Source organism: Ischnura elegans, chromosome 1 (assembly GCF_921293095.1).
Source record: "Ischnura elegans chromosome 1, ioIscEleg1.1, whole genome shotgun sequence".
Lineage (NCBI taxonomy): Eukaryota > Metazoa > Arthropoda > Insecta > Odonata > Coenagrionidae > Ischnura > Ischnura elegans.
Window position 1 is genome coordinate 71,765,544 of NC_060246.1, and position 17,476 is coordinate 71,783,019.

At 35.9% G+C, this 17,476-nt stretch overlaps 2 protein-coding genes across 2 annotated transcripts; one reads left to right on the plus strand and one right to left on the minus strand.

Annotated features, from left to right (window-relative positions):
• Positions 1-3,043: 3,043 nt before the first annotated feature.
• Positions 3,044-7,487, plus strand: LOC124163145 (alpha-tubulin N-acetyltransferase-like). The gene is made up of 7 exons (XM_046539909.1): positions 3,044-3,353; positions 3,710-3,859; positions 3,969-4,140; positions 4,222-4,369; positions 4,447-4,546; positions 4,944-5,078; positions 5,455-7,487. Exons 1-7 carry the CDS (start codon positions 3,250-3,252, stop codon positions 5,849-5,851), a joined length of 1,206 nt encoding a protein of 401 aa, XP_046395865.1. The 5' UTR covers positions 3,044-3,249; the 3' UTR covers positions 5,852-7,487.
• Positions 7,488-13,057: 5,570 nt separating this feature from the next.
• On the minus strand, positions 13,058-17,428 carry LOC124163161 (phospholipid phosphatase 6). The gene is made up of 3 exons (XM_046539910.1): positions 16,796-17,428; positions 16,580-16,679; positions 13,058-13,570 (listed from the first exon to the last, which is right to left on the minus strand). The coding sequence occupies exons 1-3, from the start codon at positions 16,931-16,933 to the stop codon at positions 13,182-13,184; spliced, it is 627 nt and encodes a 208-aa protein (XP_046395866.1). The 5' UTR covers positions 16,934-17,428; the 3' UTR covers positions 13,058-13,181.
• Positions 17,429-17,476: the final 48 nt, after the last annotated feature.

Here is a 17,476-nt window from a genome sequence, read left to right on the forward strand (position 1 = left end):
TAGAAATAATTCGCAGTACCTGAGTAGTAGGGCGGATCGCAAAAATCGATTTTTTTCAAATCCATCTGGCCCAATGAAAAAAAGTTGTGGGACCGATCAAAAATAAGGCCTGAAAAATTTGAGACCTCTAGGTGAACCCCTGACCCTCGCTCAAATGCAATTTAGGGGGGGAGGGTCAAAAATCGAATAATATAATATTTTATGCTCATACCCTATAGATTATGCCGAGTTACTGCCCTTTCAGGGCAAAAATTTCGTGCATTTTGACGTATCTGCCACCGTTTAGCCACAAAATGCCTAATTTGAGTCCGCGTCCGCGAAGAAAATATTCCAACGCCCACGCAGCGTCGCGGATACCAGAGCCGCAGGCCGATCCTTTCCCCTCCACGCTCGCTTCTCCCCCTCCCACGCCTCTAATACAGCAAAATTCATCCCGCGCATGCTGCTAGGAGGTCGTTCATCTTTGATAATATAAATCAGAAGATGGTAGAAGGTAAAAAACGATGCGTAGTGAGACGACTTGTCCCTTATTTGGCGCCTCGTCGGCGTTGAACAAATCGATGTTACCAACTTTTAGAGAAGTGATGAAATATTTTTGGATCTGCGCACGTAGGAAAGGAGACTACGGTCTATGAAGACGCCTCTCGAGTGGCTATGAAGGGTTGGGAACTTAGGTTATGCACTTCTATTCCGGTATTGTCTGACAGCTGTGACTAAATGGATGAATAATGGTGTACGCCGTCTAAAAAAGTCATCGGATACTTACCCTGTTATGAATACCATAAATCACCTACATCCCCTGAATATGTTCGGTCACGCGTAGGAGCCCCTTGGTTACAAAGCAAGAAAAAGGAGTAAAGAGGTCCCGCACGGCGTACTGGAATAGAGTTATGCTATATACCATCGTAATTATCTATATATCATATATATTTTAGGAAACAATATACCTTTATTTTGTTTAAATACTGAATTTTGTAACTCCGAGTGCCCCTTAAGCTCTTCCCTTGTCCCTTTTATTAACCCAGTCCCTTTCTAACCCAGAGCAGATTCTGGAAGATATCAAATTTCAAGATTTTTCATTTTGAAAACTTGAGAATTTTGCACTCAATCATGATTATCATGGGAGCTAAATATTTCGTTAATAAAATTTACACCACAAAATAATGCGTAGTTTAGATGTTTCCTAAATATAGCAGAAAATTAATAAATTTTTGACGTTTCTTGGAAGCAACATAGGGTTATAATGGGTTAAAACTCTTCATTAAACTCCTAATAGTATATAGTATTTCGCATACACTCCCCGGAAGCCCCCCTGAAATTTGTGAGTGGATTCTCCTCTGATGGGCCGAAGCAGCCCATAGCAGCTGTTGACATCAGTTTATTACAGTCAGAATAAGAGAGCCATGCCGAATAGAAAGGATTCGTGACTACTGCCAAATTCTGGGTCCTCATGCCGCGTTTGTCGTTTATGATTGACTGCAGTTTCAAAAGCCATCCTGCTTTCGTCTTCAGGTCGAAGGTGAGAAGTGTTGATTTTTCGCCGCCTCATATACCAAAAAACATCTATACTTCTCACCATCTACCTGATGACGAGAGCAGGATGGCTTTTGAAACTGTAGTCCATCAAAAACGACAAACGCGGTTGGAGTACCCGGAATTCGGCAGTCATCGTGAGTATCGCTTCGAAAATCTACGCACAAATCACAAAGGATTCGGATTTGTGAATACCATTTCGGAAAACCACTAATCAACTAAGCTTGCGAATTTAATGAACAAGAAAAGCGTCGAGCCTTAACGTTGAAAATCAGTGGAGATGGCTTGCAAGTATTGCATAGAGCATTTGGCGCAGCGGCGGATACATATCACAAGTAAGGGGGGGTGCCCCCTTACTTGCGAGGCCGCCCGCATTGCCTAACATTGCAGAACCACAATCTTAACTTTTTTGTATCATAAGATGGCCTTGTATATGCGTATAATCAGTTTCAATAGCACTTTCTTAAAATTTGCATGCGACTTATTTTTCATTATGGTGAAAGTAAAGGTAGCTCTAGATATATTTTGCGCCCCCTTGAGTTTTACCAGTATCCGCTACTGATTGGGCCAATGACTGAAATGTCTCAAATTCAAATCCGGTTGAAGCCTTTGGGACCCCGAAGAAAAAATCCACGCGAACGATCTCGCACTGATTGTGATAAATATACTTGCATATTATGACTTACAGTCCGATATAAACTGCGACCTCGCCTATTCAAAACAGTCTCCATGTGGAAGAGTAAATTAGACAGAAAGACGCGCTTAAAAAGCTGTTGTGCCACTATTGAGTACATCATGCTGATATTTTTATGCAACGAGTATTTTCGTTGGTATGGAAAAATTTACGGAAAGTTTACTTCTAGTTGATTTCCAATGACATGCGAAACTTCGACGGTCAGCGATACAGATGAGGGCATTTTTTTCTTTTTCCAAGAGGCGATAGTCACTCCAAAGTAATTCATTCGGTGGTCAAGAACATTACCAATTAGATATAAGTGATCCTTGTCTTGAATTTCCGCAGAGCAAGTTTAAGTGTACTGAATTTAATATTTTATCCAGTATTACTATAATCATAGTTAACGCTCTTCTGCGATGAGCGAACGGGCCCTTTATATTTCAAATGCATAATTTGTTATAAATTAATTATCACAAGTTGGGAATGCATTAGGCTATCAAAAAGATTGAATATTTGCAAAACATCCCCAAAGCCGGAAAGCGGTAAGTATCACCGTTAAGGCTTCACGCATGACAAACAAACCGTAACACCGAGATACATAAGAAAATTCCTTAAAAAAACGAAGTTCAAATCTGAGGTGAAATACCATGGTTTTCATAAACAATCGTCATAATCTTGTTCGTTGACAATACAAGCGAAATATAAATTCGTAGTTCTCTCTCTCGTCTCTTCGTAAGTATTTTTAAAATCATTTACTATTCGTGCCATTTCAATCAGAAATGTTAGTATATAAAATAGTCAGTAGATGTAGTAACCATCGTTCTTTTCCTCAAGTGATGCATTTTAGTTCCGTCTACCTCCACTGGCCGCTACCAGCGCCAGTTTGTCTCACTCGTCAGAAATCGTCTGTGTTTGTATGTGCTAAGGTCAGCGATGGCAAGGCAGCTGGGAAGTGAGACATGAGTGGATTTGATATTTAGTTGTACGAGGAAAAAAGTATAAAAAAATTAGAAACCAAGAGTCAGTTTTATAATTTAGGGATGGAGTTTCCGTTTGTGGTGAATGATTTCCTTCAGTATGAAATCACTAGGATCGATAACACATTGCTACCTGAGGGTTTCACCGGGGATAGAAGAACAGTTTGGTAAGTTATTGAGGAGCGTAGTTTTAATAAATTGTTACTGTATTAGTTCCTAGTTTTTTTGCTGTTTTGCGGCCGTATTGTGTACATTTTGCTCCTTGTCATGCATTTGCTTTCAAGTTGTTTTACGTTAATGGTGTCTGCCGGAGCTAGGAATGTTTTACATTCCCTCTGAAGATGTATCTTTTCATATTGTTTATTTGTTTTATCGCTGATAAATTCATCACTCTTCCAACACCGGCAAGAGATGCTTTAATTAGACTAAGATTGCCATTTACCAGAGCATGTTGCCATTTTTATTGCGATTTATCATTACCCACTATCAATCATCACTCTGAGTTCATTGTTGGAATGTCCAGGTCTTGCCAGGAAAATATATCCACGATATTAGATGCCATGGGCAAAGCTTCAGCTTCTGCTCAAGGCCTAAATGTGGCCATTACCACGGGGGATCGCCTCAAGAATTCAGATCAAATTGTGTACCTGTTGATTGACAGAAATGGGAAAGAGTGAGTATTTAAACTATTTTGTATAGATTATCTTATATTACTCTATTCCATGTTAATCTATAGCGGTCAATTTCATCATTTCCTGAATTGTCGATCATTGTTCTTTCAGTGGTAAAGGTACCGTAGTCGGAATGTTAAAAACTGGAAGGAAAAAGCTCTATGTCTTCGATCAGTCTGGAGCTCATCACGAAATAATACCACAATGTATATTAGACTTTTATGTTCATGAATCCAAGCAGAGAATGGGTTGTGGGAAGAAATTGTTCGATTACATGCTTCAGGTGCGTTTTTGTTGTTTATTACTTGTTTAGTTATTATTTCTGTCTTTTATTTATTTTCATAATCGTTTATTTTTTATTCAGAAAGAAAATCTCTCTCCTGGACAACTAGCGATAGATAGGCCATCAGAAAAATTCATCGCCTTTCTGTACAAACATTATGGCCTGGAAAAAATTATACCTCAAATGAACAACTTTGTGGTATTTGATGTTTTTTTTAAGTATATATCAGGTAAGTTTTGTGCATTGAAGAGTTGAGTCTCCCATTTGAATATGCTCCTTAATTATTAATTTTCCTAAATTTGGCAGATTCGCCTTCACATTCGCGAAATACTAACAATTCTTCTGAAGCTAAGCATGTGCATTCACCCAAAGCTGGAATTACCAATTCATCTTGCAGCAGTAGCAGGTATATTAATGAATGTTTTAACGTAGCATTACTTCATATATGTATCTTAATAATTTTGTAGTCGCCTAAAAATCTGTTTGAGAATATAACCACTGAAATACAAGCTTTGCATACTAATTTTATAATTCCATTATGTGAATATATTGTATTCATGTTTAAAATAAAGCTTGAGTCCTTATAATTTTATATTAACATTATTTAAAATTTTCTGAGTGTATTTTATTCAAATAAATCATGAAACTATTTTATAGTATTTGGGAGGGCCTTCACTTATTAATTGTTATGATAACACTATTTTGTTAATTGCTCATATTTTCTGTGGTGTTTACCTCAATTTTATGTTTGTGAATATTTTTACTAATCCATTGTCTTCTTTATTTTACATTTGCCTGTTCAGCCGTGAAAGTGAATCAAGACAGAGAGTCCCGGAGCAGTTTACGTGGAAGGCACCCATATTAGCCCAACGACCAGTTTCTAGTATTGGTCAAATACTGCAACATACAGCCAACTTGGCCACAAGTCAGCCCTTAAGGTATTTGAAATTTATTTGATTTTAATATTCTCTTTGCATTTTTTTGTATTATTTTATATCTTTGTTTCATTTTTTCTTTTTTTTATTTTTTCCTTAGCCGTAAATATTAAGGAAGAATTGGATATAAGCACTGAAGTTAACTGTCGTAAACAGAAGCTTTTGTTCTTCTAGAAAAAAAAATTCAAAAAGTTATCCATCAGTTTTTACCTCCTGAGTTTTTTAGTTGTTTACTTAACCTATTTACTTAACTTTTTATATTATTATTTTATTATTGTCACACACTGTAATTTATTGATACATTGTAAAAATAGTATGTTGTATGAATGTGGTTCATCTTATGATGACTCCATGTGTGAGGTTAATTCTTGGCTTCCAGCACATCTAACCAAGATCCTCAAAACCAGCTAAAAAGCATACTGGAGCCAGATGTTCAGCTCTCTATCTCCAAGGAAGGTACTCCACATTCCAGCAGAGAACACTCACCAATCCTTCCCAGAGATTCTGAAAGCAGAATTGTTATCCCTAAAAGTGAAGATTTTGTGCCAGAAAACCCTCACGCCACGTCAACTTCCAATGGGGACAATGAATTCCAAGAGAAGCTTCTCACAACAGTAACTAGCAAAACACCTGAAATGGTGCGGAAAGAGGTTGAAGTTGAAAACATTCAACCCACTAATGCCAGTGCTGTCAATTGCAGCCAGCAAGTAGTGGATACTGACCCCCATTCAGTTGTCAAGCGTGATTTAAAATTTCATCATGAGCCGTTGTGGTAATTTGCAACTTTCATCCTTGAACAAAATGAGGAGGGAAGCTGTGCAATATTGTTTTCTAATTACATTTCACCTGCACCAAGTAAGTGCAGGGCTTTCTGGTGATCATTTTGCTACTTTTATACAATCTAAGACCAGAATAATTTGTAGCATTTGAAAATTTATAGCCAGAAGGTTTATTTTGTTGAAGTTATCCAAAATTTTATCATTCCATTCTGATGTTAGTAATCATCATGAATTGTGATTTAAATTCTATAGTTATCAATAATTTTTCTGATTTGTTAAAAAAATCAGTTCCCCTTGGTGCTAAAGTTGCTACTTGAGTGTTGATATTCAAATCTGTTGGGTCTTTAAGAATATATACCCCATTTACTTAAAGTTATCCAGTTACGCACAGTATTCTGAAAAGCCATTGAGTTTTGAAAGCTTTATTATGACTTATGCTTAAGGCACCAGAATTCATTATTTACCTTTTTACTACATACAATAATGTTATTTCTTTCCGTTTTTATTTACAATAAAATAGAGACATTTTTTATAATGCTGGACTAGTCGTTTTATCAAATTTTCCAATGAAACAAAATTTCATCGATGAATAATGATAGTTTTCTCTAAAGATATGCATATAAATATTTATTCATGTGTTAAAAAACCTCAGCATAGTAAATAAAACTTTTTATTGATACTCATAGTTAAATTTACATATATATATATTGAACCTCAAAGAACTAAGTGCCTGGTGTCGTGACGTATAGATGCCACAATGCTATAATTTGGAAATTGTATGTGTATTTCTGACTCTACCAACCTTTAAGTAAGCATTTTATTAAGAAAATCATCAGTTTTTTCCCAGAAGTACAATATTTAGAACACATTAATCTTGTATGCCAGAGTTTCCTTCATTATTTATATTATTAACTAGTTACCAAGATATCCGTGTAATTTATCAATGATTAATTATTTACTTTAGCTAAATTCTAACTCAATGGCTTTGTATTAATGTATTATATGCATAATTTAAATTCATGCAGTAAATACTCATCTGTGATTAATGTTAAGTTTATTAATTTATCTTAAGGTTAGTATTTCTAATTTGGCTGAAGAGTGTGTTAAATGCAATTGTGTTGCATCAAAAATTATGTACTTGTTAATATAACTGACCTCGCTGACACTAATTTATTATACTACTGTAAATGCACTACCTATGTTGCAAATAATAAGCATGTATTGTAGAGCTTTAATTTTGGGAAAGTAACGTGTTCCTAGCTAATTGTTGGTTAGTGATAAACTTTTACCCTTATTTATAAATTGAATGTTTTAATTGGATTTTTTTATTTTGTTGGAAAAGAGAGAGTTGGTAATTTTTAATGGCAAAGACTAATCGGAGCCTGATTACAACTGCTTGGAAGCAATACCTTTTTCTGTGTCAATAAGTGTTTTAGCTATGGATATGTAGTTTATGTATGTGCATGTAAAAGAAAACTTAAACTTTCCAAGCAGATTGAAAGTATTAATGTGAAGGTGGCTTGTGGTGTTACAGACTGCTTCTTATAGGTTTCATGGTGTTCCTTATCACCCTAATAATCTATTGACCGTTACATATATTCCTTTGTTTAATGTCATTAAATTATGGAAACTATTTGAGGATTTATTTTAACAATTAAACCAACTAAGTGGTAAGCATCATGTAGTAACTTTTTTCAGTACACTGATCCGATTTTTGTTTTTAAAATTGATCTAAAGATGATGATATAGGTGCCCACACTCATTTGGTAAATAAAAACTGGCTTTCATCCTTCATAATGTGACTTAAAGGAATTACAAACACACACATTTTTATGCTGAGAGCTATAATAAAATGTGTTTCAGATCAAGAATGACCTATAGGGCATCATCATTTAATCGAGTAACTTTTGGAAATAAATGCATAAATCTCTCATCTGCATCAATTTCCTCTGAATTTTGTGTTTTATTGTTACCTGTCATAAATGACAGACATATGAATATTGCAGCAAAAGTATTTAATTTAAATCCATTGCAGATGACGTTTGACCTAATACAGCTGTAATGAATCGTGTGCCACTCCTGTTTTTTCGTTTTGTTTTAAGTGAGGTTTTTCTTGCTGCATAAAATGAGCTTAAATAGCTTGTTTTCATATGCATACTGGTAATTTGCAACATGATTGCAGTGGATACTGAAGGGCTGTGTTGTGTAAAACTTGATCATAATTTTTAAAAAGAGGTCATCTCTCTGTAGTGTGCAGCTTTAACATCATTCCAAATTGATCTCAGTATACACCTTGAAATTATTGTTGGGGATTTCAAACCTCACCAGGTATTCCAGAAGAATGTCTGTGGAGATCTTTCTCATCTGAATCAGAAAAAAAGGTCATAATAGATTTACTATCCCTGATAGGTATTTAGTGACTCTAATTCAGCGCCGTGTATGTATCCATAAGTGTGCAGTGCATTTGCACTCCGGACATATTCTCCTTTATTAGTGTTCATTTTTATCCTTTATTCTTCTTTTAAGCCCATATCACATGATGTGCAAATCTAGGAATCATTGATGCTAGGATTTTCAGTGGTAAGAGAAGTTGTATTTTTCCATCATTTGTGTCATAATATGGGCTAATATGTTTTTTAATTGTGTTTGGAGTCATAGCATGAAGAGCCCTGGTGGATGGATTTGCAGGATAACACAATCGATTATTTTAGTGGCAGATTCTTCTAACTTCGAACTTACTCATAAATTTCAAAATGTCCGTGTGATAAATCATGGTAGCAATTTTTTATTTAAAATGTACTTGGATATCTGAAGAAGGTCATCTATTTTTAGTAATTAGCAGTACTTAATCAATATATGTTCATGGACTAAAAGGGTAAGGGTCACATATGACAGGGAAAGGCAGTGACCCCAAGAATTACAACCATGGCTGAAAATGATTTTGTAAGTTATCTATCATATATCCACATTCTTGAGCTAGAGACCAGTTGTTGCAAAACTCTACTTGACGTTAGTGCGAGAAATGAAGAGGTAAGTCTGGCTTTTAATTAAATCACTTTAAATTATTGTGTTAAGCTTTGAGTAACAATCAGTTTTTTAGAAAATATGTTAAGATTGCCAAGGCATTTGCATTGATCTTACAGCCATTCAAAGAGGCAAGCATTGTGGGTGATGTTAGAGAGTTTTATGTTGGGGGCCGGGGGCAGGAATCCTACCTGGGGTTTAGAGGCTATGAAATACCCCTCAGTAAGATGGGTAGGTATTTCTTATCCCCATCATGTTTCTGGAAAATTTGTTTAAATTAGCCCTCTGAAAACAGAAAATTTTAATTACTATCTAAGACTAAAATTTATTTAAACTTATGATTTTTTTTGTTTTCATAATACTTCAGTGTTTCATACTTGATCGGACAAATTACCATTTAAGTTGGGCTCCCCCTGGCACCCTGAAACTCTACCCTGCGCTGCCTATCCTCTCATAGCAAAATGGTGCTGCTGTCTCTTGCTCATCAATTAACTTTTTAATTACCATATTTCTCCAAATATAGTCCCCCCCCCTAATTTTGAGGCTTCAGTTTCGGGAAAAGTTAAAAAAAATGCATTTGAATGTAGTGCCCCCCTTAACTTTTACCACAGGCTGTTTTGGAAAAAAGGAGGGACTACATTCAGATATATATGGTACTATATATCCAGACCATGTAGTGTTAAGCAAGTGCCTAACCGTGACAGTCTGGCATTCAGTCTCTTATTGTGCAATGTGTGTGTCAGTTTGCAATGTGTGTTTTTTCATTCTTTTGCTTTTATTTTACCCAACTTCTTAGTGTTGAGCAATAGTTGTGCAAGTTGAGATATGTACTCTGAAGGTACCAAAAGTATAATGTGTGCATACGAGTCTCTCTCTCTCTCTCTTGCATGTATCTGGGTGGAAGTTGACCATATTTCATGATTAGGAGCTTATCTCTCAGAAGGGTCATGATGATAAATATCTGGAATAGGGAGAAAGATAAATTATAAATGGAGTTTTCTCAAGCTTCTTAGTGTGGTAGAGCAATGCATCAGCTCCTAAATAATATATTGTTACATTGAAGACATTCCTAATATTACAATATTTTTTTGCAATTCGAAGATTTTTTATCTTTTCCAGCTAGTTGAACTTTATTAGATAATCTAAAAAAACATCCTTTTCTCGTATATACAAGATGATAGTTTTATGTTTTTCACATAAGGTGATACGATTTGTTCAGTTGCCCTCAGAATTTCTTTGTGGTGCATGTGAAAGAAATTTAACCAATACAGAACAAAGCTGCAGGTGCACAGCAATGGGAGAGGCTAAAAAACTCCTCCCAAATACTTCCTTCAGTGTGTGGCAGCTGCCTTTGATATAAATTACTCGAGTTAATTTTAGGAAAAAATGATGCATGGTAAAGGCATGTGTGTGATATGTAAATGCTTTCTCTTTTCAATCTGATATAGTATGCTCTGACCTTCTGTTCTGAAACCAGAAAAAAGAATGGCTTCATTGTGAGGTAAGCAGCGAGATGAGACAGGAATAGGCGATGGAAGCAAATACCAATTACTGAAATGATGATGAATCTAGAGAGATACAGTATTCCAATCACCCACATCCCTGTGCTTTGCGGTGGCATCTGTCCACGTGGGATTCAAACCCATGTTCCCTGATGAAGACATTACCCTGCCACCATTAAGGCCTATAAGAGGGTTCTGTGGGCATCCATTTGGGGCTGAATATGGATCAATGTGACAGATGGACTCTTCTTACCAAAAGAATTCTTTTTATTCTCCAAAAATTTCATTTTTTCTCCGTAAGAATTCTTCCTTTCATATAACTTCGATCTGAGAAACTCTTGTCAGGGATAGAGTCCTGTATGGATGGTAGCATAAAAATTATCGAGGGTTTTTTTATTCACGAAAAATTTTGGGGGCATAAGAATTCCTTCCCCTGCTCACTATGGACCTGATATTCAGGTGGAAGTTTTATGGTTGTGTTGAAAGGCTTAGGTGATATGTCAATTCATGGAGGCAGATATAGAGATTGGCGATCCTCAATTTCTCTCCCACTTTCGTTTTAGCGTAATCTGAGTGGTAGAATATCCATTTTAATATGGAAGAGCACTCATGATAGCTGAAGATAAGTCAACATGGACTATCTAAATTATCAATAATCAATGTATAAGGTTAAGAAAAGACTTCGCTGTATTTGATGGTTAATTTCCTTTCTAATTTCTTAACCTTTGTGCATCATGAAGGAGTTTCACCATGTTATGCCAACCACCATCGCATTTACAAAAATCAATGTATTTGTGATTGATTCAGATGCAGTTATGACCTTTGGTTTCTTAGTCATACTTTTTCTTGGTCCTTTATCATGTTATCAAAATACTTGCCTCATTCAATTTTTACTTCCCCAGAATATTTTCGATACATTCAGGGATGTGTTGCTATTGCATATATTCAATATGTAATGTGAAGTGGAGACCCTTACCATCATAATTTCTCATAACGTATTTGCTTAGGAGTGTGTGTGTGTCACAGTAGTAGCACCTGCTGCTTATAAGTATCCAAAGATCATTTCAATAGAGAAATTACTTTCACATTAATTTTAAGTTAATACTGCCATCTCATTACTGCTAAGACTTCAGCCTAACAAACAATTAAATATCAGACCACCTTAAATCCTTAACATTTGCCATCCACATTGGGCATGTACCCAGAAATTTACTTCAGAGGAGCACGGTGATATGTTGGTTGCCTATATTATATTTTGTTGTCAATTCACGTAGGTATTGGAAAACCAATCCTTTCTTTGTTCGCATAATGCTGAAAGTGAAATTTGCCTTTGCCTATTTCAGTATAGCTACATTATTAAATGTAACTATGTATTTTGAAAAATGGAGTGTCAGAGAATAGATGGTCCTTTCGGCAGATGTATCGCTGTTAGTTTCCATTAAAGACATCCCTGTGCTGTACATTTTGCCATGCATAAAACCCACCGACAAATTCTGGAAACAATGTAACATTTCATTATCATATGGGATAGTTGAATCCCATACTTGAATGTACAGGACTGCCTAGTGTGTGGGCAACATACAGCTCAGCCTTAATGGAGAAAATTTTGTGGCATAGTATACTTGGACACAGCAACCCATAATGAAATCTAATATATACAGTACACAATGAAAGTACATAGGGCAGAGAAAGGGACACTTTGGGGAGGAGTGTGTTAGGATTTTTAGGCACATGTATTCAGCAATTAAATTAGAAATACAAACGTGATACTTCATAAAATTTCTGTGCAATGCCAAATAGTGATGAGTTGGACTTAGTAAATGGGATTAAAGCAAGTTTAATGGGAAACTTGAAATACATCTCCCCTCACTTTTATAGATCATCAAGTTATTAACCATATGAATTGAACCAAAGCAAGATGGTACCGTCAGCAAGGAAAGGGTCAACATAGACTTCAGGAGTACAATGGCCCCAGAATTTTAAGCTCCCCTCTTAACCTTTGCACCACCAAAAACTACCCACCCTCTGTGCCACCAACACCAAAATTAGATCACGAATCTCAAACGAGTTAGTGGGGCAATATAATACATATGTACTTGATGTACGTTTAATTTTTGCACTTCATTGGAATTCAAGTTTTAGCCAAGAGAGGCAGTGGCATAGCCAGGAATTTCGTTCAGGGGGGTCCAAAATTGGGGGAAGATTTTTGAAAAACAGGGCACCACATAATGGGTATAAAACTAATTTTAACATTTTTTATAATCAAAAAAACTTTATTTGTTTAAGGAATATTTTTTAAATTCATGATTTTTCAACATTTTATTTTATGAATGAAAATAACTGTTTTTATATTTTGGGGGGTCCCCCCCAGCTATGCCACTGAACAGAGGCTAATTTGCACCAACGAAACCATTGGCATGATTGGTGGTGTACTGTCACGTGTGGGCAGAATTTAATGTTGGGAGGGCCAGCAATCCTGCCAGGGGTTTACAGGCTTTGTACTTTTTTCCAGAGAAATTACCGTTCAAGTTGGGGGGGCCAGGCTCCCTTGGGTCCCCCAACACTCCACCCATGCTGTCACAGAACAAAAAATGTGTCCCGTGACACCCACTGTTGCATTACATAGTATCCTCAAATCTTTAAGTTTCCTTAAAATAATGCCTAGTTAAACTCCTCATTCAAATCAAAATATTTATTAATTCACACATGTTCATACAATTATCCAAGCTTTCTTTATTTACAAAAATATCATTAAAATTTCAAATTCTGATCTAAAATTATCAAGGCTATCATGAAAGTAATTACTCCTCATCAAATATGGTGTCAGACAACCATGAGATTAGCCAGCATGACAAACCTTCACTCAGCCAAAGTATATTTAAAATGTACCCTTCAGCATATCCCAGAGCAACACCAGCAAGCACATCCATGACATAGTGGCGATTCAATAATATCCTAGACAGACAAACTGAATTAGCCCACACAAGGACAAACAGAATGATGTACGATGGCAAGGGGCATAAAAATGTAAAAAAATAAGTCAAAAAAGCAGCTCTCGATGCGTGTCCAGATGGAAAAGAAAAGTTGTCTATGCTGAAAGTAGCAAACATATCTCCACGATTTTTTGCCGGCCTTCGCCTCCTCACATATGCCTTAATAACAGCGACTAGGATGACATCCAGAAGCAAACCTAAAATCAGAAGAATAATAAAACTTAGAAACAAAATTATTGATAAAAGCAATAAATTGAGATGATAAATTTAAAAAAACAGTATCCATCCATTCATCATCCAGTCCTAAATAATTTCCATGAAAGTGCTTTAATGATGTTACTTTTCAGATTAATATGCATGTCAGAATCCATTCTCCATTATGGCAACAAGATATGGAAAGTTACAAAAATGATAACTAACAAACAGCAAATTTTCATAAATTAATGTCTACACAGGATTTTCAACACTTATTAACCACAAAAAATAACAAATGAAGAGCTGATGAGGCGAGCAAGTAAAAGCTCTATTATAAGGTCGTCAAGAAAAGAAAGTTTCGTTGGATAGACAGCATACTGAGAAGACCACACAACAGTATCTGTCCTCAAGCCTTAAAATGGAACCCCCAAAGAAACAGAAGAAGAGGGACAAAGATGAGTAGGAGGTCCACTGAAAAAGAAAGAAAGTTAAAAGGCAAAAGCTGAGGAGAAATAAAGCAGATGGCCCAGAATTGTCTACTGTGGAGGTCCTTTATTGCGGCCCTACATCCCAGTGGCGCAGCATGGGGGTTTAAACACGCCCCAGAGATCAGAGAGAGTTTTAAGTTTAATTCATTTTACTTAACTGAATAAATAGCGCTTACAGAACAGTGTAAGGATTAATAAAATATCCCTCAAAAAACCGCAAATCTCACCATTTTGAATTATTTGTCTAAATTAAATTTTGGGGAGGGCCCCCACAACTCCTGCTTACCATAGTGGGTATTCCAGACCCCCCCAGTATTAGCTGCGCCTAAAACCACCCTAGCCTTAATTTTTTGCTGTGCCCCTGCTACATCTCCCAAGGAAGTAAAAGAATTATGTCAAGTAAGACATGTATGTCAACTAAAGAGGAATGGACTAAAAAATGTGAGGAAATAGGCTAGCATTTAAATGAAAACAATCTAGACTCTGAAAACGTTAATATATGAGCAGGAAACTATTTGTGGAATAAAATACAATGGAGTCTTCAAACTAACTGGAGGGAAACTCAATATCTAACATGAAGTAAACTATAGAAATTGATAGGGAATGATGTGATGTATAACCCCATAAAGCAGAAAGTAAGAGAGTTATTCGTTTCTTAAGGAAAAAATTGATAAGCAACTTATCGTAAGCTAAGGGGCTTATATAAGGCAAGGGTAACGTTTAGGGAAGAATAGGTAAGGAATGCCATAAAATATCCTCAAACAACGTAAGTTGCTTCTGTTGGAGCACCAAAGGTAGCTGAACAGCATACTAAACATGCTACGCTGTTCATCCCAACATGAATTTAAAGCCTACCGGTGAAATTCAAAGTCTTTATAAGAGCTTAACAACTGATAGCAGCTTTTCCCATAAATAGAAAAAAAATTAACAACAGCAAGCGACTGGCTGGTGAAGATACAAAGCATAACACAAGTACTTTATCCTTGTGGCGGAAAGAAAAAAAATATAACACCAGGGAGAACTGAACGTATGACCTTTGCATCAGCAGCCTTACATACAATCTATTACACCACGACAACTGATGAGTAAAAACAGTGTAGTTATCATTCTAAATTTCAATGATATAGAAAAACTTAGCTGGTGCGTGAATGAAAAAAAACTGAAATTGTTCATGGTCTACACAATCTCACATTTATGAATTTTAATTTCTCGTCTGATAACCCAATGAATACAATATATCTATTAGAGATTCCTTCCAGCATTTTCATATTATTCTACGTCGCTATTCTTATGAAATTTTGTTTTTCTTACGACTGTCATTTCGCCATCATTTCATAAATGTGAATGATTTTCAAATTATGGCCGTATGATGTTATTTCTCCTCATAATATAGAAGCACCAAGAATAAAAATATTATTGGTGGTGGTTCTCGGGTATTGCTGTGTAGGTAACATATTTTCACTCAACGTTTCTCAACTCAACTGGGAGCGTTCTCTTGATAATGCTTCCAGTAGGAGGAGTGAAAATATGTTACCTACACAGCAATACCCGAGAACCACCACCAATATTGATAACAGAAGCAGTGAAAATCTTCAGACGAAAAATAAAAAAATTATTCTTTTACATAAACGTCTTAATTAATACTCTAAAACGATGGGATAATAACAGCATCTACGGAAGTGCTGAAAGATTGGCATCCATTTTGCCATTACTCTGGATGTTTTGTCAGCCTGGACGTAAAAAACCCATAACGAGCTTACGTGATAAGCGCCTTCCTAATTTTTTCCTTTCACCTTATCTCAATGACTTATTATGTGCTAGCTGGGACCTGCATTAGAAAGGAGGATAACTATAAAAGTACCCTCTTTAATGAACTTGCAACATTAGGACTACAGGGTCCTTTCATTTACTTAACATGTTTATCATTCCCATACATCCACACCCTGATTGTGAAAACTCACCCACAGGTGGTATTTGAACCCGTGGCATCAAATATGGCATGGGAGGGCATTACCCAACTACACTGAGTAAGTGATAACGAATAAGATATTTAATTGTGTGGAAAATATGAAGTGTATTTCTTGTATTTTCCACAGGAATGCAGTTCCAAAAAGTTTCACCTGAATCCATTCAGTTTTTTACTACAGACGTATGTAGTAATAACTTTGTCACTGAATTAAAGTGCATAAGCATTCTAGATACATGAAAAACAAATATGTCCAGAGTTAAGCACAGAAGCTCAATTTTCTTTCCTTTTAAATGGCTTGACAGTTTAGGTTGATTTTTTCATTGTTAAATCAATTACTAACTTCAATTATCCAGAATCAGTCAATCAGAACCCCATATCCATGGCGCTGGTGCTTAACACTGATGAGCATCAGAGTTAAGCACCTGCGCCCAATAGCATGAGCGGGGTTCAGCAAACGTAAATAAATTAGTGGTACGTCAACATATTATTTCCATCGCAGCTGTTAGTTAACATTTGACTTAATCATTTATACACTTTTCACCCCTCATTCTCACCAAACAACAAGTTGACTTGTAACTGATGCAACGATGGACTAGAAGTGATGACAATAAGAAGCATTAACCCAGCAAACCATGGTATGCCATGACATGAAACCTGTAAGAAGATATAGATATTATATGATGAAGACTTGATCTCTCCAGAATTGCCAATATTTCAAGAAATATTTCACATCAGTTACTATGGTTCGGTGTAAAGATGTCAGTACTCACCTCCAAAGATTTCGAACGATTTTTTAGCCATCTCATTAAAGATATTCGCTGAGAATACTTGCAGAATTTATCAGTAAAAGCTTCATCAATATCTAATAGTTTCCCTAAAGCCGGGGGTGCTCTAGTTCGGCTTCCCATTATGACACTAAAAGTACTGCTGGTGAGTAGTACGATGAAGAAATTCGGAAAGACTACGTTCAACACAAAATCTGATTCTAACAGTCGAAATAAAGGAAAAATCGACTTAGTTGATAATCAGCTGTAATATTTTACTGTCGACATTCTTCAATAGCAAAAAGTACATTCATAAATTTACACCGGTGGACTTAATACAAGAAAACTAGACTACGACATAAAGGAGAGAGACTATCATGATCCAAAATTGAACCGAACCGCAATCATATCACGCACCCTAAACATATCTTATCTCGTTGGACACATTCAAATATACTGGATCATGACTTAAACCCGTAGGGCTTCTCAAACGTTGGCTAGAATTACCAAATATTTTTGTTATAATCTTTTATACATATTCTATATTTTTGCGTATTATGCGTTTTAAATAAGAAAAGTAATTTTTAATCTTTAACCAATCTTTAACAATCACCACTAGTTTAATAACATTTACGCGTTTACGCTCTTCTTTTTGTCTTCAATGAGTAGCTCGAAAGCGCCTCGATC

Bases quoted from the DNA above. Each gene is read 5' to 3' on its own strand.
- LOC124163145 (XM_046539909.1), top strand. From the start codon at position 3,250: ATGGAGTTTCCGTTTGTGGTGAATGATTTCCTTCAGTATGAAATCACT. The intron at 4,370-4,446 runs GTAAGTTTTGTG...TAAATTTGGCAG, and splicing joins TTTTTTTAAGTATATATCAG to ATTCGCCTTCACATTCGCGA. The intron at 4,547-4,943 runs GTATATTAATGA...TTGCCTGTTCAG, and splicing joins TCATCTTGCAGCAGTAGCAG to CCGTGAAAGTGAATCAAGAC.
- LOC124163161 (XM_046539910.1), bottom strand. From the start codon at position 16,933: ATGGGAAGCCGAACTAGAGCACCCCCGGCTTTAGGGAAACTATTAGAT. The intron at 16,680-16,795 runs GTGAGTACTGAC...ATCTTCTTACAG, and splicing joins ATCGTTCGAAATCTTTGGAG to GTTTCATGTCATGGCATACC. The intron at 13,571-16,579 runs GTGAGAATGAGG...TTCTGATTTTAG, and splicing joins ACAAGTCAACTTGTTGTTTG to GTTTGCTTCTGGATGTCATC.